The following is a 26,031-nucleotide window of genomic DNA, read 5'->3' as shown; positions in this document are numbered from 1 at the left end:
CCACCTGAGAGTGGTGGATATGATTTTGAGGGCATGATGTCCACTATGAGGGCTTTGAAGGACGGGCAAGATCAGCTGTTAAGAAGACTGGATGAGAGTGCTTCTAGGGAGGAGCGCATCCTGGAGAGGCAGGCTACTCTGGAGAATTCCTTCCTCGGACTGGGCCAGGACTTGGATACAACGGCCAATGCCATTTCAGTAGATTTTGGCCAACTTCGGAGGGAGGTACGGCTGGTGAACTCGGGGTTTGACTACTACGACCATCGACTCAATGTTAACTCTAGACCTCAGGTGAACGTAGTAATGTTGGACGATGATGATGACGATGATCAGTGAGGACTTGGCTCGTCCACACCAGCTTCTCTCCCGTTACATTGTGTTGAACTTATTGTATTTTTTTTCTTTCTTTTCTCATTCTTTGTACTTTCTCTGTAACTGGACTTATTTGTGGGGTGATGTGTTTTGATGGTGGTTTGTGGTGAATTTGTATATTTGAATAGTTGTGTAGTTTAGTTGTGGTGCCTTTTGTTAATTATAATTATTGATGTATATATATTATATATATCTGTTGTTTATCAGGTGTTTGTGTGAAATTTTTTTTTGGAAATCTTGTTTTGCGCCGTTATGCTGCCGAAATTTCGTCAAACTCGTACTCGATGGGTTATGACTTCAATTAATTAACCTTTCATTTTCTCTCACACATGCTATGAATGCAATATCTAAATGCAACCATTTTTATTACTTTCTTTCTTCGGCTTTTATCTCTTTAAAGTTTTTACATTAACCCAATCCCATTTCCTATTATAGATTCTATGGGGTCTAATGGTATGCTGTGAGGGGAATAGAGCATCACGCTCTGATACCACCGTTGTCACACCCCGTTCACACAGAACCAGGCCAGTGACCGGGTTAACACCGGTTAATCCAAACCTGCCAGGATCATCTGATACAGTATCCCACCACAGCACACATACAACTAAGAAAGTGTTCAACAGTTCAGCGGAAGACTTAGTTTACCTGTAAATATTCCCATTATACTTGATACCCAAATTGTAATTACATAGTTAAGTACATGTGGGCCCGCAGGCATGATATTTACATAAAAAGAATACAATTTACATATCAAGTACACAAAAGGAATCATCAAAACTCAGAGAGTCAGCTCAGCTCGGTATTAGAAGTAGGGCTCAGCTCGGTATCAAAAGGTAGAGCTCAACTCGGTATTAAAGCAAGGCTTAACTCGGTACCAGAAGGTAGAGCTCAGCTCGGTATCAGAACTGTGGTCCCGCAGCACAACTCTCACACAAGCAATCCGTGCCGTGCTCTAGTTCCTCAGGGACCCACCAAATCTCTTTAGGGAATTACACTGTGGGGCCCGACCCGTGCTCTTCAGTTTGATGACCTACAAAATCATCTAAAAGAGGTGCACACGTGGGATGAGCTCACTAGCTCAGTAAGTGAAAAGAAGGACGACACAGCAGTCCACACAGCAAATCACAACCATATGCTCTATATGCTATGCAATTCATTTTTAATCACATCCACCTAAACAACATTACTAAGTCCTTGGTTTAGTGCTACTACAACCACAGTGCACATATACTCTGGGTACGAGCCACGAACTCCATCCCGCGATACGCCCATAGGGCTGTCTGAGAAATCCTACCATGAGTATTCGAAAAAGTAAAACATGCCGACCATCGGCTCTCAACATAAAGTAAATGATAGAAATAAAGGTGCTGACTCCAACAATTTAAAAGCAGTACGATTGGCCCTCTTGAATATACCACCGGGGTTACCAACTGTCCTATTGACCAGCTGGGCGTATGTCTAACCGCCACAGTGACCCGACAATCGTGACCACTGCTTCCCCCCAAATGGTAACCCAACACCTCAACCCCTGTTGGGAAGGGTCGTAGCACGGGAAGATGATAATCCTACACCGCATGCTCCTATATGACATAGTACGATTGCATAGTGCCTCTGCGTCCCATTCCACGAGCCACCAATACACTCATTTCCAAGACGACTATGGCATCTAGTCTACTAATGCATTATGCATAATGATGTCATCATTCATCACATATTCACATCATCATTTAACATTAAGAAAATAAACACAACACACAAGTCATGATAATATGAGGATGGCTAAGTTACATATAATTCACATGATGACATGACTAGTCTAGCTACAATTAAATGAATGCCAAACAAGCCTTATCATAAGGCCAAACGTCCTCTCCCCACTTACCTGTAGTGTACAAGGACTCACGCTCGGTACGGGTGAGATCTAGTGCGAGAAGCGTACGTGTTAGTGAACCTAACATAAGTGAATGGGGTTAGTATTTCACCATTTTGGGATCAAAATTAACACAACCCAATGACAAAATCATGTTTAGAATCCTAAAAGAAGGTCGCACGTTCGTTTTGGGTCCGTTCGGACGTAAAAATCACGTTGGGAGCCTCTCGGGTGGGTCGGACAGGCCACCTGTCATGACCCACCAGTCAGACCCACCGGTCATGATTGGTGGGCAAGTCGGCCCACCGGTTGGCCCACCGGTTGGGCCCACCGGTTGGGCCCGAGGGTCTTGCTAAGATCGGCGGGCAGGTTGGCCCACCGGTTGGGCCCGCCGGTTGGCCCCGAGGGTCTTCCCTCTCAGGCGGGTGCCCTCAGGCGGGCCATTTGGCCCACCGGTCTTAGCGGGGAAGTGCCATTTTTTCCCAAACTTCCCCCAACCTTTGGGGAATCAAATGGGGCTTTTCCAAATCCATTCTTCACACATTCAAGGTCTCATAAGATGGTTCTAACCTAGATCTATGTTAGATTTAAGGAATGGAAAGCCATCTTACCTTCTTTGCTCAAGAACTCCTTCAAAACCCCAAAATCACTTCAAATCACCAATGCTCTTGCCAACCTTGTAAACACTTCTTCAAATCCTTCAAAATCAACACATAGATCATCTATTAAACCTTAGATTCATCACCTCAAGGGGGATTTACAAGACCTTAAGAATCTCTAACCAAATCAAGGGTTTTACTTGGGTATGGTGAAAGTTTAAGGAATATAGCCTTTGCTCACCTCTAAACGTAGATCTCGTGTTGGAGATCACTCTTCCGGCATTGAAATGGGAAGATCAACCCTCGGTGCCGCTGAAATCCATCTCTTCTTCCTCTTCCTTCTCTTTTCCTCTTCTTTCCCTTCTTTTCTCTCTCCACTTTACTCTTCTCACCAAACGTCCGAGTGTCATAAATGAGAAAAAGGAAAAAAAATATAATGATGGCTATTTATACCTTTTAAGATCTTGTAACCTCATGGGTGGGTCACACAATTGGGTGGATGCGCCCACCTGTGACCGCCCACCTGAGAGCCGAAAATTGGCCAACAAGCAGGATTTTGATGGGATTCGACTCTCGGCACAAATCACCCTCTCGGCGTAAGGTATATTGTACGTATGTGCTTTAGAATACGGCTACATACCTGCTTTATCGGTACATGGCCTTATGATATGTGCATGTACACGGCTTGGGTACACCCGTCTCCTCTGGCACTGGCTTGGACTTGTCTGGCCAACCCGTGTTTAAGGTCACCCTGGCCATCATGGTCCATAAGGAACCCGCCTTAACTCTCTCCGGTTCGGGTCCTGCATGGTTAAATCGGGTCAACCGTGTAATCAGACCGGGTTTAAGAAGTAGGATATTACAGAGACCCCTTATTCCCAATTGTTGGAGGACTTTGGAAGGTTTGTGGATGATGTTGCACTGATTGATGCAGCGTATGAAGGTGACACATTCACTTAGGCCAATAATCAAGTTAGTCATGGTTGGTTGATGGCTCGTCTGGACTGGGTCATTTCCAATTATCTATGGCCAGCTTTGCACTTGAGTTGTAAGGTTCACCATCTTAATCGGATAGGATCAGGTCATGCACTAATTTGGGTTGAATGTATTACATCTGTGATTCCCATAGTGTCTTCCTTGAAATTCCAAAAGATGTTGATTTCCCACCCAGACTTCAAACAGTTTGTTGAGGATCAATGGGCTCTCTCTTTAATGAAGATTTAGGTTGACAAGTCAAACCAAGTCCCAGTAGTACAGAATCTAATCAAAGAATAGTCCCAAATAAGATAGGACAACAACACAGCTTATCAGAAATAAATGGGGAAAACAGATCTAGAATCAAGAGCATAGATCCAAACTCTAGGGTTTCTGTGGTCAGAATATAACCAACTTTTAGGGACGCTCAGATGCTGAAATAGGATTAGAAAAAATCATAGAACATTAACAATCATCATAGAAATCAAAAACAAAGCATACCCTTTTATCGCTCTCAAAAAATAGGACAGGTTAGGTCAAATTATCCAATTTGGTAGAACCATGATTCCATTATGGTGGTAGTGGATTGCTTATCTAAGATGGCCCACTTTATACCATGTTGCAAGACTTTTGATGTATATCAGGTTGCAAAGCTATTCTTTATGAAAGTAGTGCAACTACATGGGCTGCCTAATAGTATTGTCTCTGATCGCGACGTCAAGTTTATGAGCTACTTTTGGAAGACATTGTGGCTGAAAACAAATACAAAGCTGATGTTTTCAACCGCATTTTACCCACAAACTGACGGATAGACAGAGTGAATAGAAGCTTGGGAAATTTTTTGAGATATTTGGTTCAAGATTATGAGAAGATGTGGCCTTCCATCCTCGACATTGCTGAATTTGCTTACAACAATTCCGTGAACTAGACAACATGTCGTACTCCCTCCGAGATCTTTCTTGGAGTTCAACCAAATCAACCTATTGATCTCGTTTCACTCTTAAGTCTTGAGGCTAATGAGTTCTTGCACTATATTACTAAGGTGCATGCCGACGTTCGACGGTGAATTGCTTTGAACAATGAAGTGTTTAAGCCTTTGACTGATCGTCATCGGCTCTATGTGGAGTTTAAACCGGGTGACATGGTGATGATACATGTCAATCCCGAACAGTTCCAAATAGGTGTCGATACAAAACTCCAACCAAGGAAGATGGGTCCTTACAAGGTGCTTAAATGAGTAGGACCTAATGCTTATGTGCTTGAGTTGCCCAATGTTATGACCATAAACAATGTGTTTGACATGGCTAATATACTTCTTTATGTTGGACATCATTCAGATGATCAATATACATAGAAAATGTTGCAGCTACCCCAACACAAGCCACCCACCACTGATGCCATTGAAGAGGTCTGGATGATAACTACAAGACTACCCACCGTGGTATTGGCTATCATACATTCCTTGTCGAATGGAAAGGTCGTCCTCATGGTGGTAGTACATGGATTCACGTTGATGATTTCAAAAGACTTGATCCTGACTTGTATGAGCACTACATGTTCATCACCCAGGGAGAGTTGATGCAGCAATGAAGACATATGAAAGGAGAAAGAAAAGGGGTGTCAACCAGGATAGGTGGTTGTTTTATATTTCTTTCCTTTTATTTCATTATGGTTTAGTTTGGGTTAGCCAGTTGACCCAAGTTAAATCAAGTTAGTTATCTTCCCTAAGAACCAACTAGTTTCCTTTTTTGTTTAGTTTCTATTTTCAGTTTAGCTTCTATTTTCAGTTTTAGAAAGTACTGTTTTAGGAGTTTATTTATGGTTTCCTTTTAGGGAACCTGTTACTATATAATTCCCCCCCCCCAATAGTCATTATAAATAAAGAAGAGGAGGCTCTTAAAGCTCCCACAATTTTACACAAACAAGGACGGCTGCTGCTATGGTTTTCTCTACTGAGAACTAGTCTTGTCTCTAATCAAGCTTGTGGAGCTGGTGTTTGATCTGGCTGACTCTTTGCGGTTTGAAGCCCAAAAGGTCCTCTTCTTCAAGTTATATTCATCTTCAAGGATTCCTCTTCTCTTTCCAAGCTTCCTTCTGTATTCTACTACTGATTATCGAACCAGGTATTCACAAGCCCACTTCTGTCCAGAAATCTGAAAACTCTCTATTTTGGTTGCTGATTGCCTGAAGCAGTTTCATCCATTAGAATTGGCTGAAACTTGGATCGAGTCTTCCACCCATCTGGGCCTCCAGTTAACCAGAAGGTTTGGTCATTCTGACCATCCATCTGAGAGATACTGAGAATCTACCAGATTCAGTTTTTTTAGTGCTTTTCTCAGCCTATCTCTGAAATCGATAGGAATTCTTTGCTTAATCTGATCTCTGTAATCATCTGTGATTTAGTGCATGTTTGATGGATCATTTGAAGCTTATTTCAGTCCTTGATAGTCTCTCTTGATCATCTACTGATCTGACCTAATAAGCCCTAGATAGTTGAAATCGATAACTTGCTATAGCTTTGTCTGAATTTCTTCTAGTCTGATATCCTGTGCAATTGTTGGGCTGCTTTATCGTTGATCTTTAATTAAAAAAATACTGCAGTTGTGAGCTGGTTCGACTTGTCAACCTAGTTTTACATTAGCACGTGACATGTGGCCCCTCTTTTGGGTTCTCGTACATGAATATATCATTAATATTAGGTCTAGTGATATGATACCATGTTACAACTGCTTATCTTTAAAGCTAGAGCTGTTGAATAAGGGGCAATAACAATGTATATCAACAAATAAAAGATTTATGCCAAAAGAATCACATCTTGTATGCTATTCCTTTTTCAAAATTCATGTCCTCGTTGAACACTATTGTAACCTACATTGCCTTTTACCTATAAAAAAAAAACATACATTGCCTTTGATTATGTCTTGATGTAGAAAGAAGGTACCAATAGCAATATCAGAAGAGAAAGAAGACCAGTCTTATCTTCAAATCTGTAACAATATGCAAAACAAACACCGGGCAATCCCAAGAGAAAAGGAAGAAGAAGAGGAGAGAACCTAGACTGCTGGTTCACAGCATCATGACCAGCAGTCTCCCTTACCTTTCTTATTTATAACTAAAACCTTTTCAAGTAAAAGAAGGAAACAATGTAATATTTTTATCTACCTTAACTGTGAATTAAACTTAGAATAGAATCCTAGTATTAATAGAAAACAAATATAGAGTGAGAGCCAAGGCATCCAAGGGATGCCATCAACTCACACATGTACCCTTTGCACCCCCACAGTACTAAGGGTCCATATGACCTTCTTTAACACTCCCCCTCAAGTTAGAGCATATAGATGACCCATGCCCAGCTTGGAGCATCCTTTTCTAAAGGCAGGACTGAATAAGGGCTTGGTAAACCTACCATTGAGTTAGTCGGAGGAAGCAACGAATGGAGTGACAATCAACTTCTTCGTGGCAGCATTACACACAAATGACAGTCCACTTCAATGTGCTTAGTGAGCTCGTTAAAAATAGGGTTACTTGCAATATAGATAGCCGCCAGATTATCATAGAACATCTTCAAAGGTTGAGTGACTGGAAAACCCAACTTATGAAGTAATGATTTTAACCACATCAACTCAGCTGCAGTATGATCCATGGCTCGATACTCTTCAGAATTGGACCTAGCAACCGTAGGTTGTTTTTTACTTCGCCAAGTAACAAAATTACCACCCACAAATATGCAATAACCGGTAGTTGATCTCTTATCACCATCAGCATCAACCCAATCAACATCAGAGAAGCCAATCAAATCAACACTCTAATGGGGACGATAGACGAGCCCCTTCCTTAGAGCTTCTTTCAAAAACTTCAAAATATGACAGATTGCCTCCCAATGTATCTTCTTGGGAGATTGCATGTATTAACTAACCACTCCAATGGAAAATGATATGTCCGGTCTAGTGACAGTGAGGTGAATAAGTTTTTCCACTAATCCCCTATACCAGTGTTTGTCTTCAAAGTCTTCACCATTAGTAACCCCAAACTTTTGATAAGGGTCCATAAGAGTATCAATCGATTTGGAGGCCAATAACCTTGTATCAGATAGGAGATCAAGAACATATTTCCTTTGGATGAGCTAACCCTTTCTTACTCCAAAGAACTTCAATGCCAATAAAATACCAGAGGGATCCCCAAGTCCTTCATCTGGAAATGCTGATGAAAATAAGATTTAACTTCAGTAATTCCCGTATTATTGTTGCCGGATATAATGATATCATCCACGTAAACAACAAGAACAAAAATCTTGGACTTTTGGTGCCAAACAAACACCGAATGATCAAAGTAGCATTATGAGAACCCACAATGAAGAACAATAGAACTAAAATTTTCAAATCACACCTGTGGTGACTAATTTAACCCATAAATGTCCTTGGGAAGTTTGCATACTCTACCAGATTCTCCCCCTAATTGACAAACCTTGGAGGTTGCTCTATATAAACTTATTGAATATCGTCATATTAAAAACTACTTTTGATATCCATCTGATAGAGGCCAATCGAGATTGACAGCAAGAGAAATAAAAAGCCGAAAGGAGTTCCACTGTGCCACTAGAGAGAATGTTTCAGAATAGTCCACACCATAGGTCTAAGTATATCCTTTGGCTACCATTCGCGTTTTCAGATGCTCAATAGAAACAATAAGATTATACTTAATAGTGTACACCCATCGACACCACACAAGATCCTTACCAGGAGGTAAATCCACAAGAATCCATGTCTGACGAGATAACAGTGCATCCATTTCTGTATCCATAGCTACTTTCAACCCAGGTTGAGACAAGGTCTCATAATGGGATTTATGAATTGAGTTAGTAGACAAAAAAAGCAAGATTATGAAAAGAAGATAGAAGATAAGAAATAAACACATAACTTTTAATAGGACAGGATGCCAATGATTTTTTAGTACAATAACGTGTACCTTTCCAAAGGGCAATGGGTTAGTCAGAAGGACCTGCAGTACGAGGATCAGGCTGGTCAATGGGCAGAGCAGGGTAGTGGAGGATGGTGGCACAGTCTTCCGATGCCATTGATACACTTATAGGGGAAGAGTAGGCTCATCGGCAAGAGATACAGAAACCAAATAGGTGGTTCATTAGGAGGAGCTGGAAACAATGTTAATGGTGGAATAGAAGGAGAATAATTAGTACTTTCTAAGAAAGTAACATCAGCACTGACAAATTATCGATCAGAAATAGGTTCAAAACACTTATACCCTTTTTGGGTTCGATAATAACCAAGAAATAAACATTTACAACCCGAGGAGATAATTTATCAACTTGGGGTTGGAAAATATGAATAAAACACCCACAACCAAAAATGCGAGGATACCAACAAGTTATTTCTCTGGTAGCACGGTACAATTTTGTAAACTGCCTTAACTAAACTTAGAATAGATAGTACTAATAGGAAACAAATATAGAGTGAGAGTCAAGGCATCCAAGAGATGCCATCGACTCACGCATGTACCCTTTGAACCCCCACAGTACAAAGGGTCCATGTGACCTTCAACAAAATCTTCAATCCAAATTGTAGGGGTCTTTCAGCAATTTTGTGGTCCGTTTTTTTTATTGCAATTGTTATCATTAGCTAGGATGGACTAGGATTATTTAATTTCACTATTTGGTTTTTTTTTTCTTTATCATTGTTAAAATATTTGGTTCAAATTAAAACACGTCATAGGGCAAACCATCAAACAAAAACAACAGTTAGAACAAATAGTTTCAATTTCTCAAAACCACACTTTTAATTAAAATGTGATTATAAAGAAAATATTCATTTTTATCACACTTTAGCCAGCACTGAGGGAAATAAGCTACCACCACCCATAACACGAGAGGGAAACATGGCCCCCACAATCACACGATCACATAACCACACTGATGTCACCACTCTGTGACTAAATATACACCACTATACACAATGGGTATAAGTCCTGCGGCTCAATGGGACACCCCTCTCTGGTTTGATACGGAATAGTCTATTTTTCATCACACACTTTCACGAAATCCCTTTCTTTACAAAAACACATAGGTAAAATCTTCACGTAAGAATCACCACAATAAACATCAAACTAATAAGCACCTTCATCAGTTATCAAGCACTAATTCAGAATAAGTATAAAATACAAGTATACAAAGCATCTCATCATACAATCAAACCACACACCTATGGTATAACCCCACTATAATCTACTTACCTCAACCTGCAAGTCTCCTACTTCCACCCTCTGGGCTCTAAATGCTCAAGTCAAAAACACCTGCAATTAATTACACCTCCCATTAATCTCCCAGTTCAAAACTAATTCAAATACCTCACTTTCTCCTCAAAAGTCAACCCTCCAAGACATAGGTCAAACTCTAAGAAGCAATTCCCCTTAACATGTATTATCACCCCTCCAAAGATGAGAATGATCAGCTAATTGATCAAGGAGTAATTAAAAAAACTACAATCTCAAAGTGTAACTTTCAGATTTCAATAAATTTGAAATTACTCTCAATTGGTTAGATAGATGGTCTCCAAATTCGGATTGAAACCTCCTCTAGGTAGGCTCTACTAACCCCCAAAGTATGCCCCAAAGGCAACAGTTGGATTTTAAAAAATTAGGGAAATACAAGTTCAGGTCTCCCAATTTTTCTCAATTTCATGGGTTTATAAGTAACCTGCAAATCGAGAATCAAATTTTCTCCCTGAGTGGATTGATTCTCTCTCGATGGTAGGGAAAACAATGGTAACAAAACATGGGTCTCTATATAGCTAGACTTGAAGAAAAATCAAAGATCAAGATTTGGATAAGAATAGACACTTCTCTAAATCAACCAAGAATTAATGTTAGGGGCCTTCGATAGGCCCCAAATTAGAATCGATTACCCCTCTTAGGCAATCCAAAGAATGCTAAAAATATTTGCCATATCTAACCAGCACAAGGTCCCAATAATTGGGTCTCAAAATAACCGATTAATTTAATTTGGGTCCCAAAAAATAATACGTATGGTCCCTAAGAATTAAATCCCAAACCTTTATAAATAATATCAAATTTGGGTCACGGTTTGGGGCCCATATTGGATCACGGTTTGGTCCCATACTGGGTCCCATATCGAGTCCCAAGAAAAACCTTATTGGGTCCCAAGAACCTAACCATACAACCCTAAACCCTAAGAACAATTAGGCTCCCAAAAGAGAAAAACAGCATAACCAAAACTTAAACTAAGATAAATAAGACCCCTATTGGGTCCAAAGAAAAAAAAATAGCAAAAAAGAGGACATCATTACCTAGAGAAGGCAGAACAACAGAAGAGTAGACACCAAATCCCTCTTCCTCTTCCTTTCTTTCTTTCTTTCTTTCCCACGATTTTGCTCTCTCTTTCTTCCTTTCTTCTTTTCTTTCTTTCTTTCTTTCTTTCTTTCTTTCTTTCTTTTATTTCTCACGATTCTGTTTTCTTTCCTCTTTCTTTATTTATTTATTTTTCCTTTCATATCCCATGTCTCTCTCTCTGCCCACGGTTTTCTTCCATTTCTCCTCTCTCTCTCTCTCTCTCTCTCTCTTCTAACTTTATGTTTTCTATAAATGGGGTGGGGTCTACAAAGAATGTTTTAAAAAAATAAAAGAGAGAATCTTAAAAATGAAAGAAAAGAATCTTAAAAGTAAAAGAAACAAAATTCAATTAAATAAAACTCCCTTATTTACCCTACTAACAATATTTGAACCTAGGACCTCTAAATAGTCAACGTACTAACCGCTAGGCTAACTCATTAAGTTATTAAATACACCCTAACTTTAGATCTTTAAGCAAGTGTAAATTATATATATATTCTAAGGTTCCAAAGTTTGGGGAATTACAGGAAGTGTTTTAATTAGGTTTGTTTTTGTTTTCCCTTTCAGTTTAGTATTGACTTCTATCCTTCCACAAGTCAATCATGATATATGAACTATTATAAATATACTGTTAGAATAAGAATAAGTGTGCCGCAGGGGCACATTGGGGCTTTCTGCCTCCACCAACCCTGTATAGAGTGGGGCAGCTGGATAGGGGTATACTTGTAATTACTTTATGATTTCTGTTTTGTACTCTTATCATGCCTCTATCATGATTCTATATTATAAATAGAGGACTTGTGTGATCAGTTAAAGACACAAACATTCTCCCATTCTTCCTGTTAACATGGTATAGAGCCTAATTTCTGATCTAGGTTTTCAGTATTTAACCCCTTCTCCTTCAAGAATCGTAGACCTTCATCAGCTCCCTTCCATCACCTTTGTTCGTCTCCATCTTCCCCTACCATTGTCCCATTAACCTACCAAAGTCATCACTAATGAGGTGATTCCTATGAATCTAGTGGTTGTCCTATACCCTACCTCATGAAATAAAACACCAAAAACCCTTGTAAGAAAATTAGGGTTCTTCACCCTCTGGGATTTTTTATTCTTCTACTTTAAGGGAGTGTGGTTTCTTCATCTTTAAATAACACACCTCTACCTCTTTAAGATCAAGTACAACCACCTAGAAGGACTCATCATCACTTGCAAGATTGAAGATCTACACTAATCGATTTTGTGCAAAAACAGAGTTTTCTTCCAAAACCCTGACTAAATCGATTTTTAGGACTCCCTGTTCAGAATTGGCTGAATTTTTGAGATCATCATCACCACTGTAGGGGAGATCAACTAGACTTGTGGCCCTATCTACCAAGTCTTTGTATCAAATCTCCCTTTTTTTTCTGATAATTAGGGTTTTCTCCTGAAGCCTTAATTTGCCTCTCTCAACAGTTCTTCATCAAAATCAAATATTATTTGGAGGAGTGCCTCATCACCCTAACTAGGCAATTCGATCCAAGTATAGACACTTTCTGACAGTTGATTTTAAAGATTTGGTATTTCTCTCTTATTATCAATTTTACTAGTTCAATCATGTGTGAAGTAACTGCTGTGACCTCTGGGTCTGATGGACAAATTTGCAATGACTACATTCCTTTTGGGACTAGCTTTGTGAAATTAGATGGAACTAATTACCTCATTTGATCCAAATCTATATATCTTTCCATTGCTGGTAGAGGTTTCACTGGACACATTATAAGGAAATTGAAGAAACCCTTTGATGAGGGTACGCCTTAGGATAAATGGGTCACTAATGACTCTTTGGTAATGGCTTACTTGATTGCTTCTATTCATTAATCTATTTCTCAAATATTTATGTTGTTAGATACTGCTTCTCAAATTTGGGCCATTGTAAGGAAACTTATGGGCAACTAGGGAATGATGCTCAAGTATTTGATCTTCACAAGAAGGTCCATACCACTACCCAATATGATCTCCCTGTGTCCAAATACTATACCAAACTTCAAACTCAATGGTATGAACTAGGCCACTATGCAGATTAACATTCCAAAAATATTGATGACAACACTGCTTATGCCAAACATGTGGATAAAATTAGGGTTTATGATTTCTTAGTTGGTTTGAATGTCGAATATGATCAAATTCGTGTTTAGATACTTAGCAAATCTCCCTTCCTTATATAGAGGAATGTCATCGTAACTTTGCTACATACTCCTATTATTGAAAAGTCAACCCTACAGATTGGATCCACAACTACCTCTAAGGGAGCAAATCGAACTGGTGATACCACCAAGGAGATTTTAAAATGTGAACACTGCCACAAGCTATACCATACCAAGGCTAGTTGTTAGAAGCTCCACAGAAAACCTGTTGATTTTGAGGCAAAGCGTGCTCAGGGCCGATCCAAAACTAAAGCCCATCAGGTTGAGACTGTGGATGCTCCACCTACAACTGAAATAAGATTCTCCCAATAGGAACTCTGAGCTTTCAGATGTATGCTCAAGGCTTTGAATCCTCAACTCCTGCCAATTTAGTCCCCTTAGGTTCTAATTTTTCTCACTCAGGTATTTTATTTGGTGGTCATTGTTCATTCATTGTCTCCACTCCCTGATCATTGAATCAGGTGCAAGGATTAAAGTATCGGTATCGGTCGCTGTATCAATCGGCCAAAATTAAGATACGTATCGGAGGGTATCGTATCGTATCGGAGATACACTAAGATACGCTAAAGATACACACATAAATGGATAGGAAACATTTTTTTAAACACTTTTGCATAAAGAATTTGTTAAAAAAAGCTATTGATAACATGTATTATGCATAAACACTAAATTGAGGGTATCGTACTAAGAATTCAAGGTCTGTAGTTGTCCCATAAATGTAAAATCCTTGATCCCAACCTTGATTTCCACTTTAGTTAGAGAGAAATATGGCTGACAGCAACTTTGGAACAAAAACCCTTTAAAAAATCATTTTTTTTCTGAAAAATTACCCATATTGGCCATTATATGACTGTAGCGCCGATACGTATCGATACTCACCGATACGTGCTAATATATACCGATACGTACCGATCAATACATACCGATACTCACCGATACGTATCGATACGTACCAATACATACCGAAACGTACATTTTACCTCAATTTTATATTTCTCATAGAGTCGTATCGTATCAATATGTATTAGTGGTGTATTGATGCATATCGGTATGTATTGTAGGATATATATCGATACAAAATGATTTAAAAAATTCAATGTATCATATCGGTGTGTATCGTGTCGACCGACTAAATTTAAGATACGTATCGGAGGGTATCGTATCGGTATCGGAGATACTTAAAACCATGATCAGGTGCCATTGATCACATGGCCAATTCCTTTAGTTTATTTCACTAGTATTTACCCACATCAGGCAAAGATAAAGTTAGGATAGCAGATGGCACCTATCATCCGTCCCTAGAGAGGGTTCTGTTTAGTGTTCTTCTTTTATACCTTTGTCTTCAGTTTTACATATCCTAAGTTTAATACTAATTTGCTATCTATTAGTAGTCTTACTAAGGACCTAAACTGTAAAGTATTCTTTTTTTCCTTCCCATTGCATTTTTCAGGGTCTGGTAATGGGGAAGATGATTAAATGTGGTAGGGTGCAGGGTGGTCTTTATTTGCTTGATGATGGTTGTCTCCCTACGGCTACAGCATCAACTACTCCTCATCAGTTATACTCTGCTTCTTCTGAATTGAATCAATGGTACTGTCATTTGGGACACCCATCCATTCGGACCTTATCTCTTTTATTTTCGCATTTAGTTAAATCATGTACTAGGGACAAAATTCTTTTAGGAAGCATGTACCCTAGCTAAACAAACATGTTCAATTTATTTGCCTTTAAATAAAAGAAGCTCTTCCATTTTTCATTTGGTTCACTCTGATATATGGGGTCCATCTCGTTGGACATCTATTTATGGGAAAAGATGATTTGTGTCCATTGAGTGTCACTCTAGACCTACTTGGATTTACATGATGCAGTACAAAAGTGAAGTGTTCAGTTATTTTTAGCGGTTCCATAAAATGATTCAGACTCTGCTCAATGCGACTCTAAAAATTCTCTTTAGTGATAATGAAAAAGAGTACATAGAGGGTCAGTTTAAAAAATGCCTAGCTGATCACGAGATTCTTCATCTAGTAAATGTTATGTTGATACTACTGCTCATAATGGGATGGCTGAACGTAAGAATAGTCACTTGTTGGATATTGCTCGAGCCATAATGTTTGCTAGGCAGGTTTCATCTCCATATTGGAATGATGTTGTCCTCACAATAGCCTACCTAATCAATCACATGCTGACTCATGTCCTCAACTATCAAACTCCTATTGAGGTTCTTCAAGGGACTACGTCCTTCCTGGTTCCTCCAAAAACTTTTGGGTGTGCCTGCTATGCTAGGGATCATCATTCACTAGGAAAATTGGAACCTCAAACTACTAAGTGTATCTTTCTGTGTTACTCTCCTACACAAAAAGGATACAAGTATTACCATCCTCCTACCCAGCGTACTATATAGTAACAATGGATGTTGTGTTTTATGAATTTGTTGATTACTACTCATCGTTATCTCTTCAGAGGGAGTCTGGTATTACTAGTGAAGAATTGATGACTCTGAATCTACTTGCTTCACCTATATATCCCATCTTCACCTCAGGATCCTTTTACTCCATAAGACAGTGAGGGGACAGAACCTGTTGTTCCAACTTAGAGGGAGATGACTCTAGTTCAGAGAAACATTGGTGAATTCCAGAGACAAATTATTGACTCCAATCTTCAAGTTTATCATAGGGGACATACCAGAAATAAGCAACTTCAAACCATTAACTTTACTACAGCACCTTTACACATCCCTTCGCCATCCCTGGATCCAAAACCAGCCAAGCCTCATACTACAGGTGTAATTTCTCCTTCTGACCAACCTATTGCCCTCATAAAAGGGGCTAGGACATGTACTCAATACCCTATATCTCATGTTCTTTCATATGATTTCCTTTTTCCCTCCTATCGTGTTTTTCTATCCTCTATTTCATCTACTTGTGTTCCCAAGAATTGGCCAAAAGATCTTATAAAAAAAAATTGAAGGCCATCATAGAGAAATAAATGAATGCCTTAAAAAGGAATGCTACATGGGAACTTGTGATTCTTCCACCTGGGAAGAGACTTGTTGGCTATTAGTGGGTGTTTATGGTAAAACAGAAGATCGATGGTTCTATTGATAAATACAAGGCAAGGCTCTTTGCTAAAAGGTTCACTCAAACTTGTGGAATTGATTACCAGGACACGTTTGCACCAATTGCCAAGTTGACCTTTGTGCGAGTTTTACTCTTATGTGTTGTGAACGAAGGATGGGAACTCCAACAACTTGATGTAAAGAATGTTTTCCTCTATAGAGAGCTCGATGAGGAAGCTTATATGGAAATCCCACCAGGTTTCTCTAGCACATAAACTCAAGGCAAGGTCTGTAAGTTGAAGCATGTTCTCTATGGTTTGAAGAAGTCATCTAGAGCGTAGTTTGGAAGATTTCACCAGGCTATAACATCTATGGGTTATAAACAGAGTGATGTTGGCCATTGTTCATAAAGAGGTCTGGTGAAAAAATTACATGCTCATTTCTATGTGGATGATAACGTGGTAATAAGAAATGATAGTACTGATATTGATCATCTGAAGGGTTTTCTGGGCAGAGAATTTAAGATAAAGGATCTTGGAAAGGTACTTTCTTGGGATTAAAGTTGCCAAGTCTTCAAAAGGCATCTTTCTCTCTCAAAGGAAGTACATTCTTAATCTACTGTCGGAGACAAGTATGCTGGGTTGTCATTCTTCTGATATTCCTATGGAAGCTAGTACCCGGCTTAAGGAAAAAGAGCGTGAACCAGTTGACAAAGGTCGCTATCAACGGTTGGTAGGAAAGCTGATATATTTCTCTCATACACGACCTGATATTGTTGTGGCTATGAGTTTGGTCAGTCAGTTTATGAATCTTATCTTTTCATGATCACCTCCGAGTTGAAGCTTATACAGATGTTGATTAGGCTAGTGCACTTGATAGAATGTCCATCTCTAGTTATTGTACATTTGTAGGAGGGAATATTGTCAATTGGCTCAGCTAGAAGCAGAATGTGGTGGCTAGATCTAGTGCTAAAGCAAAATTTCATGCCATGGCATAGGGGGCTTGTGAGTTACTATAGTTGTGTGCACTTTTGGATAATATTGTTGATTTTTTGTACGTGTTCATCTTCCTATGATGTTTTATTGTGATAACTAGGTTGCTACGAGTATTGCTCATAATCCAGTACAGTAAGACTGAACCAAACATGTGGAGATTGATAGACACTTCATCAAAGAAAAATTGGATGCTGGTTTGATTTGTGTTCCTTTTGTGAAGTCTGGTGATTAACTAGCTAATGTGTTCACTAAAAGAATGGTTGGAAAGTTGTTTCAACCTAGTTTAGTTAAGTTAGGCATGTGTGACATCTATACACCAACTTGAGGGGGAGTGTTAGAATAAGAATAAGTGTGCTGCAAGGGCACATTGGGGCTTTTGCCCCTCCCCCAAACCTATTTGGAATGGGCGGCTAGATGGGGGGTATACTTGTAATTACTTTATGATTTATGTTTTGTACTCCTATCATATATTATAAATAGAGGACTTTGTGATCATTTAAAGACACACAAGCATTATCACATTCTTCCTGTTAACATATATGTAAAGGCCTCTAGGCTTCCCCATCGATTTTAGCAATATAAAGAGTTATTAAGTTTTTTGAAATTATGAAACTGTGAATTCAATAATATACCTGGAGGATTTTGAGTGAGGCTTAGTTAGATTCCTATCCTGTTATCTTCTATCTATCTATTTATTCTACTAATAGAGATTCAGCTCAAATCTATTATAAAAAGCTAATCTACGATTGTACCGTTCTTGCTTTTAGTTTTCAAATCTCATTGTTTCTTATAAGATTTGTTAAATTTCGTTAAACTTACAATCATATAGCTTCAATAACTTCAGATTTCATTTTATCTTGACTCTGGATTCTTCTAATTGATTACTGTAGTTCTAGTTCAATTTATTGGGATTCCTTAAAGCATTAGGATTGTTTTAGAATATATCTCACAATCCAATGATCAGATTTTGATTAAAATTTTCAGACCTGTTATGTAAACAGAACAGATCCATTGTCAAAAGTTTTAGCTTATTCTGATTAGCTAGCCCTAACTGCTAAGATTTCATGTTCTGTGTCTATAGACGTATGATCCCATTATTATAATCTCTTATGTTAGAGATATCTGTTAGGAGATTAGAACCCATTATTTGGGATCAAAGCTATGGCCAACAATTACAAGAACATTGATTTGGATAGCATACAAAACTGAAGATGTTTGATGGGGACATCAAGGTATATAGCCGAAAGAAGAAGAAGACCCAACCGCAAGATCCATCTTTGTGGTTGGAGGATTAGAAGAAACAAGAAAGAAGAAGGAAGGAGAGGAGTCGAACCAGCCTTCCCAGCGCTAGTTCGACCCCCCTTGTCCTCCCATTCGGTAGATCTTATGGACCTCACCAAATCTTATTTTATTTTAGTACTTTGCTTTAATTCTAGTATTATTTGACTGTTTTAAATAATTAGGAAAGTAAGACTTCTTTCTATTGGTTTATTAGGTAGTTTATTATTTCAAGTAATTGAGTTTCTAAATATCTTGTTTTTATTTTGGAAGTTTTATTCTATTTAAGTGTAAGGCCATTGGCCATCGTTTTTTAGTGAAGGAATAAGAATTGTTTGAATGCCAAAACTGTCGTCCCTCCCTCTTCCACGATCTCCTCTCATTCTCGGTCTCTCTCCCTTTCTCGCCTCTCACTTTCACCCCTTCTTTTCTCGACTTTTCTCTTTCTTCTTGTCTCTCCCTCTTTCACTGTATCTGTTCTCTGATTGAAGATCATCTCAGTTGCATAAAGCCCCATAGGAATGCTGCTGAACACTTCTTCAACAATCTGGACTGCTTTCTTTTATCCTCAGATTTGGGTAGCAGGCTAGTGTTAGATCCTAACTTTGCTTGCTACTATGTTCCCTACCCCCAGATTCCCACTTAACGCTTTAGTGAGTTTATGTGTTTTTATTCTTAGACTATTATTGCTCATTGTTACATAGCTCATTAATCTCACTTTATTTTGCATGTCAATCTTGTTTGCTGAGCTTCCTTTACCCTGCCAATCCCAAGTCCCTTGAAGTTTACCCTACCTAGTTAGCTAATCTTTTAGGAAACCTAGTCACCTAGGGACCCCTACATCAATGTTCTGAGACACTAAATGAGAGAGGCTTCTACTCCCCTTAGATCTGAACATCCTTATAATTTTAGAGATGGACAACCTTCTCATTTCGACTGCAAATAATGACTAGTGTGTTAGAATAGCTGCCTACAACCATCCTAGGAGAGGTTTCTCTTGAAGATGTCATATGCACCATTGTAGAAGCAGGAAACTATGCCAACACAGGACAGATGATTCACAAATCGTCAAATTGGAAGTCAAGGCATACAATGGGAAACTAGATGCTCAAAGTTTTCTATGTTTGGCATGTCACCCTTAGGCCTCGATGACTATTTTGATTGGAAAAATTTGTCCGAGGAGAGAAAACTGAAGATTGCGTTAGCTAAGTTGGTTGGTCATGCCAAGGAATAGTAGAGAATATAAGCAATATCTAACTAGTTTGCCACACTAAACCTACTATGCGGGAAGAGATGAAAGAAGAGATGAAACTCAAGTAACTTCCTGAAATGTTCAAAACCAGGCTGCACGTCAATCTCAATACACTCTGGCAATGTAGTTTACTAGTGGTTGTTATATGGAGTAGTTTGATGTACTTAGTTCCCTCACTAAACTTCACTAAGATGACTAGATGAGATACAATTATTGTCACACTTCAAATGAGATATGAACCCTGATATTAGAAAGGAACTTGTATCAAAAGGCACGTAATCTGCATAACATGTATTGACTTGCAAGACTGCTTTTGAAAGGTACTTCTGGGAGCAGAGAACTTATAAGAAAAACTAGATTGGGCAACAACTAAAAGAAAAAAAATCATTAACAACATTCAAAATATTCAATAACAACAGTCTATCGTTAGGAGATTGTAACAATTACTTGTAGATAAAAAAATCCAAAGGAAATCTTCTAAATCTAGGACTCTTGGATTACAAAATCAACTTTTCCAATAAGGTAAGTACTCTAGTTCCCTTGTAACAACCTATATCAAACAACCTACTATTAACATGATATTTTGAAATTTAAACACTCCTAATCAATAGCTAAAGAGAACACAACAACCTGCCTTAGAACTCTAATATAAAAATAGGAGGATTACATAATTCACCCCCTACACGATAATTAAAGGACTATCCTATCCTGACATACAAGATTAGAACCTATGCTAATCAAAATTAATCCTAGCCATAGGTTCACATGATCTAGATCGTGAATTGCTTCTACATTAGTATTAAGGTTATAGGAGGGGAAGAGAATGGGACCCCCTATTTTACTCCATGATCTTAAAGTGTTAATTTTAATATTTATTATCCGAAGTAGATAAACTAAATGATTTTTTTAACAAATAAATAAATAAGACATAATTTTCCTTTGTTTAGGATGGCATCATTCACTTTTTATTCGTATGAGACTGATATTTCTTGTTGAATAGCCTTAAGCAATAGTTAACTACTTTTATTTGTTTTTACATTGATCTATCCTTATCAATGATATTTTATTGTTGTTGCAGCTATCTACTTTTGGAGGTAGGCTTATCATCTCAAGTGATGGTGTTTGGGATACCTTGTCATCATAAATGGCTCTGAATTGTTGTCATGGGATGTCAGCAGATGTTACAACTGAAAGCAAATTGTTAAAGTAAGTTTTTGGTTCATTAATTGTTTGTCTATTTACTAATATTCATGTGTCATTCTCTATCTACATCATCTCTTATATTCCATTCACAGGAGGCTGTACAAGAAAAGGGGCTTCGGGATAATACGGGCTGTATAGTGGTCGATATATTACCACCAGAGAAGACAACTCCTACACTACCGCCTAAGAAGCCAGTGAAAGGGGTTTTCAAGGCCATGTTCCACAAAAGGACTTCAGAATCATCATCTTATATGGATAAGGGATATGTTGAGCCAGATGTTGTAGAGGAGATATATGAGGAAGGTTCAGCTATTCTTGCAAAAAGGTTTTTGTTCCACATATTATCATTAACAACAAATCTGAATCTTTTTAGCTTTAGATAGTCCATAATTGTCATAAATTGTCTTGTTTTATTGCTTATTTAACAATTTTGTTCCATGGTTATATCTATTTGTGTTGACATTGTGGAAACTAGAATGATAAAAATTTAGACCTTTTGACTAGAGGAAACATTTGCTTGGTTTGCAGGTTAGATACAGAATATCCATTGTGCAACATGTTCAAGTTATTCATGTGCGTAGTTTGTCAGATAGAGATGAAACCTAGAGATGGTATTTCTGTACATGCTAATACTTCAAATCCAAGAAAAGTTCATCCTTGGGATGGTCCTTTCCTTTGCTTAAACTGTCAAGCAAAGAAAGAAGCCATGGAAGGGAAAAGACCATCAGGAGGTACAATAAGCCTCTTTCTCTAATTGTTTTGTCCAACTATTTTCAAGCTTTAACTCTGCCTTTTTTTAGTTCCTTCCAGATGGTGCTAGAATTAGTAGTGGAAGTGACTAGGCAATCCTCTTCATCAGCATTGTCATGGTTTTACGATTTCCTTGGTTCTAACAATTGTTTTAAAGCTAACCAAGACTGTGAATTTTAAAGCCTCGTCCCTAAAACTAATTTTGTTTATTCTCAAGTGAGGGGATTGAAGATTTGTTCTCCATTCCACATCGGGAGCTATTGAGAGTTGTTGTTCAACTATTCTAATTCAAGATACAATATCAGGGTTCAAGCTTCATTTATTTAAAAAGCTCGTGCATGATTTGGAGAATGATTCAATAAGCTCACCTTATCTATTCTGAGGGCTTTTGGGAGGTTTTGGTGCATTCACCGATGTCTTAGATTTGCCTAAGATGATCTACTCAACTTCTTGTTTTCACTTCCATTGTAAATTGGTCCCTTCTATACAATTTTGTATAAGGAAAGCAGTCTCACTATGATATTATGACACAAAATAATGGGTGAGAAATTATACTAATTTCTTAGTCTTGCTTAGGTGAAATGTAAAAAACTACGACATGAATGATATGGATCATATTGTATCAGTTTGTTGATTTTTTTTTTTTTTTGGGTAAAATTTGTTGGCCACTATGTAGGTAGAGAAGTAGGTAACAACTAGGAGACTCGAACTTGAGACCTCCTAGTGAGCATGGGTTTTTTGCATACCACAGCTCACCAACTGCGCTAGATAGTTGTTATTATATCAGATTGTTGATCCTTGCTTATCAGGTTGAGAAGTAAACCTCCAGATCATGGGGAATAACATAGTTTATACAATAGAAGAATTTTTTCTACAATTGATAATAGTGAGAACACTAGTGTCTTCCTATTCCTCTTTGGAAATTTGGTGTTTCTTCCTTCGCAACACCCCCCCCCCCCAAACAAAAGAAGAAGAAAAAAAAATACAAAACTGGTCCTGCTTGTGGTGACCCATCTATTTGTCTATGTGAATGGCATTATTACCCTTAGATGTGGAACATCTTCGATTAGTTGCATGTCAAATTTGTTTTCTTATCTCAATTGTATGATCCATTACTTTTTGGGCATTCTCTTTACTTTTTAAGTAGTTACAATATCATCAAAGGAAAGCAGTCTCATTGTAATATTATGACACAATATTAGGTGAAAATTAATTTCCTAGTCTTGTTTTGGTGAAATGTAACTACAACTTCATAAACGGGTGGATCATAATTTTATTAATGTGATCTCTTCTAATCAAGCAGGAAATAAAACTCCAAAACCGTGGGGAATAACAAAGTGTAAAACAGAATAATTCTTCTCACAAACGATAACAATGAGAACACTAATGCATTCCTATTCATCTTGCAAAATTGGCTTCTTGGGTTTTTATATAAGATTTCCTTTGATGTTTTCTCCCCCCCACTCCCTAACAACGCACAAAAATTTGCTACGGGGAGGTAGTGAGTGGCAGTGAGGATCCAACGACTGAGGTTCGATATGCCCAGTATACCAAAAGCTAGCACCAACTGTGTCTCTCTCTTTTCTTTTTTAAAATGACCCTCATATCCTTCTTATCTGATATCACTTCAACTATCCCCATTGATGTTGTCTGTTAACTTACCGTATACCGGCAGTATGCCCATCCCTCTCCCAATTACATTAATTAGTAGGAATTGTAACCTTCAAATGCAAAACATCTTGGATTAGTCATATGTCAAATTTGTTGTTTGTTTGACTATCGTAATTGTATGATCCATTATGTGAGGAGTTTTACACCTTACTTTTTAAACGATTCATTTCATTTAAACATTTTCAAAAGGAGTTAACATTTTCAACAAATTTTGAAAGTATTAGTGACACTGAGGAGTCATATTGGTGTAGAATTTACCATTTGGCTCGGTGGTGACAAGGATATGTCCACTCAATTATCCTTGTACCACTTAAAATAAATTGCTAATAACTAGTCTATGTGATGGAGGAGGGCCTTAGGGAAGAAAGAAGAGAAATTAGAGTGTGGGGGAGAAGAGAAGAATCACACAAAGCGGAAGGGGGAAGAAAGTCTCATGATCAAGCAAAATACAAGGTTTCAATCAATTAATTAATTCATCATTAAATCTGTCTAATACTTAGGTTACATGCCTTTATATAATAAACTCAAATTAAAACTTGCTTAATAAAAATCTAAGACTAAAATAGCAACTTCTAATTTGCTTCCTAAGTTATAATTAATGATATTAGAAACAAAATAAAATTCAAATTGATAACTCCCTAATAGACTAACAACTACCCAAAATAAAAGATTGAAAATATTTTTCAAATAAAATAAAATCCTAAAGATCCCAATGAATCCAAAAATCCAATCGGATCTAGATCATCTTGGTTGAGATTGCCCGAAGAATGAAACTGGTTCAACGACATCAATTCTGCATCAACTCCCCTAAGGTTGAGAAAAACTCGTCCACGAGTTTTAAAGAATGACAACAATAAAAATTCATGAATGGAGGTGAATTGCTCTTCGTCTGTATCGCGAACAAAATCCATGATGTGAAGCTTTAGAGTTGCAGTCAAGTCTGAAAAATCACAGGGAATAACAAATTTATGATGGTGAACAAGTGGCACTGCATTGAGGTCTTCCATTACTTGATCCACAATTTTCTCTTTTTTCTGTTGTCATTACTTGTTCCACAATAGGACGGTCTTCCACTTGTGTTGATGCCTCTGGTTCAACTTGGTTGTACTAGGGGTATCACTTTCTTTGACTTAACCAATCCATGAAGATCAAATTTTCGACTCATGTGTTAAGTCTGAAAGGTGCACATATTTTTGTCTCGATCAAGAAATAATCCTGTTGTTCCAACCAACCTCGACCCAATTTAATGATGCATTGAGGAGAGTCAAACACTTCACAAAAAACACCAACATAATAAGGAGGAACATAAAATTCCACAAATACATTATCCTCTAGCTCAAAAACGATATAATTAGTCATTGACAACATATCTACCACGTATCTGGAGACAAAATTGTCATTTAGTCGCTCATTAATTAACAATTTAGCAGGCTTTCCATTGGGCAATTGCACCTGAAATTTGAACACAAAGGAATCCATGATCAATCTTGTGTCAGAATCGGATCGTTTACGAGCCCACAATTGACAATTAAACCAGTTTCCAAAAGAGTAGGGGCATTCTTGTAATTTTAGGAGCAACTTTAGCACTTAAAAGAGAGGGAAATATCTAATGGGTCAAACTGAATTAGAAAATTAGGAAAAGAGGGTTTTTAGGAATTAAAACTTCAAAATTGTGGGTTATTCTGGAAACTGAAGAAGAGTGGGTATAAAACAGAACTAAAACTCAGTTCTAGGGGGTTTTATGTAATTGAGAATAACTGTCCTTACTTGCAAATTAAAGAATCAGCTTCTTTAACCATAAGCACTCACAATCACTTTTAGTTAAAATGCATTTTAAAACACGATTGCCGTTTGTAACTGTTTAAAACGCGTTTTGCCGTATGCCTCTATGCAATGCGGGAAAAAACGGGAACGACTGAAAAAACCGTTTAAAACACGTTTTAAACGCACATTTAAGGTCCTCTTTGGTATTATTTTCTTTTTTATTTTTGTTCACAAAAATGGTTTTGGCTGCATTTGGTATCATTTATAGAGCTTGTTTCTATTTTAAAAAATTAGTAAAACACAAAAAACAAAAAGAGATCAAGAGTCATTCATGTGTTTTGGCAAAAAATGATTTTTAATTTTTTTTGCATTAGACTTTAATGAGCATGTGTTTAAAGGCTCAATATGGAAGGGTAAAATAATCATTTGCTTTGTAATTAGAAATCCAAGCTCCTTACCCCCTCTTCTTCGGTCCAAAGTGGAGAAAAAGAGTTATAAGAAAGATGAGTGAAGGGAATCTCTTCACCCATTTATTTAAAAAACTATTTTACACATAAAGATACCAAATTATTTCTTATAAAAAATCATTTTTGTCAAGTAGTTATCGGACCATTTTTATGTTTTGATAAAAAATAGTTTTCATTAATTATTTTTGTTAAATAAATAAAAGTAATAATAAAAAAAAAATGATACCAAAGAAGAAGG

The 26,031-nt window shown here is 37.7% G+C and overlaps 1 protein-coding gene across 1 annotated transcript in view; it reads left to right on the top strand.

Annotated features, from left to right (window-relative positions):
- The window catches only part of LOC122060642 (probable protein phosphatase 2C 12), a 48,976-nt gene extending 27,081 nt beyond the window's left edge, over positions 1 to 21,895 (top strand). The window contains exons 2-5 of the mRNA XM_042623767.1: positions 14,809 to 14,948; positions 21,017 to 21,032; positions 21,234 to 21,466; positions 21,670 to 21,895. Of these exons, the coding sequence (XP_042479701.1) occupies positions 14,809 to 14,948; positions 21,017 to 21,032; positions 21,234 to 21,466; positions 21,670 to 21,895 (615 nt within the window). The remainder of the gene's footprint in view (positions 1 to 14,808; positions 14,949 to 21,016; positions 21,033 to 21,233; positions 21,467 to 21,669) is intronic.
- Positions 21,896 to 26,031: the final 4,136 nt, after the last annotated feature.

Source organism: Macadamia integrifolia, chromosome 14 (assembly GCF_013358625.1).
Source record: "Macadamia integrifolia cultivar HAES 741 chromosome 14, SCU_Mint_v3, whole genome shotgun sequence".
NCBI lineage: Eukaryota > Viridiplantae > Streptophyta > Magnoliopsida > Proteales > Proteaceae > Macadamia > Macadamia integrifolia.
Note: the sequence above shows the minus strand (reverse complement) of the source record. Positions and strands in the feature narration are given on the sequence as shown.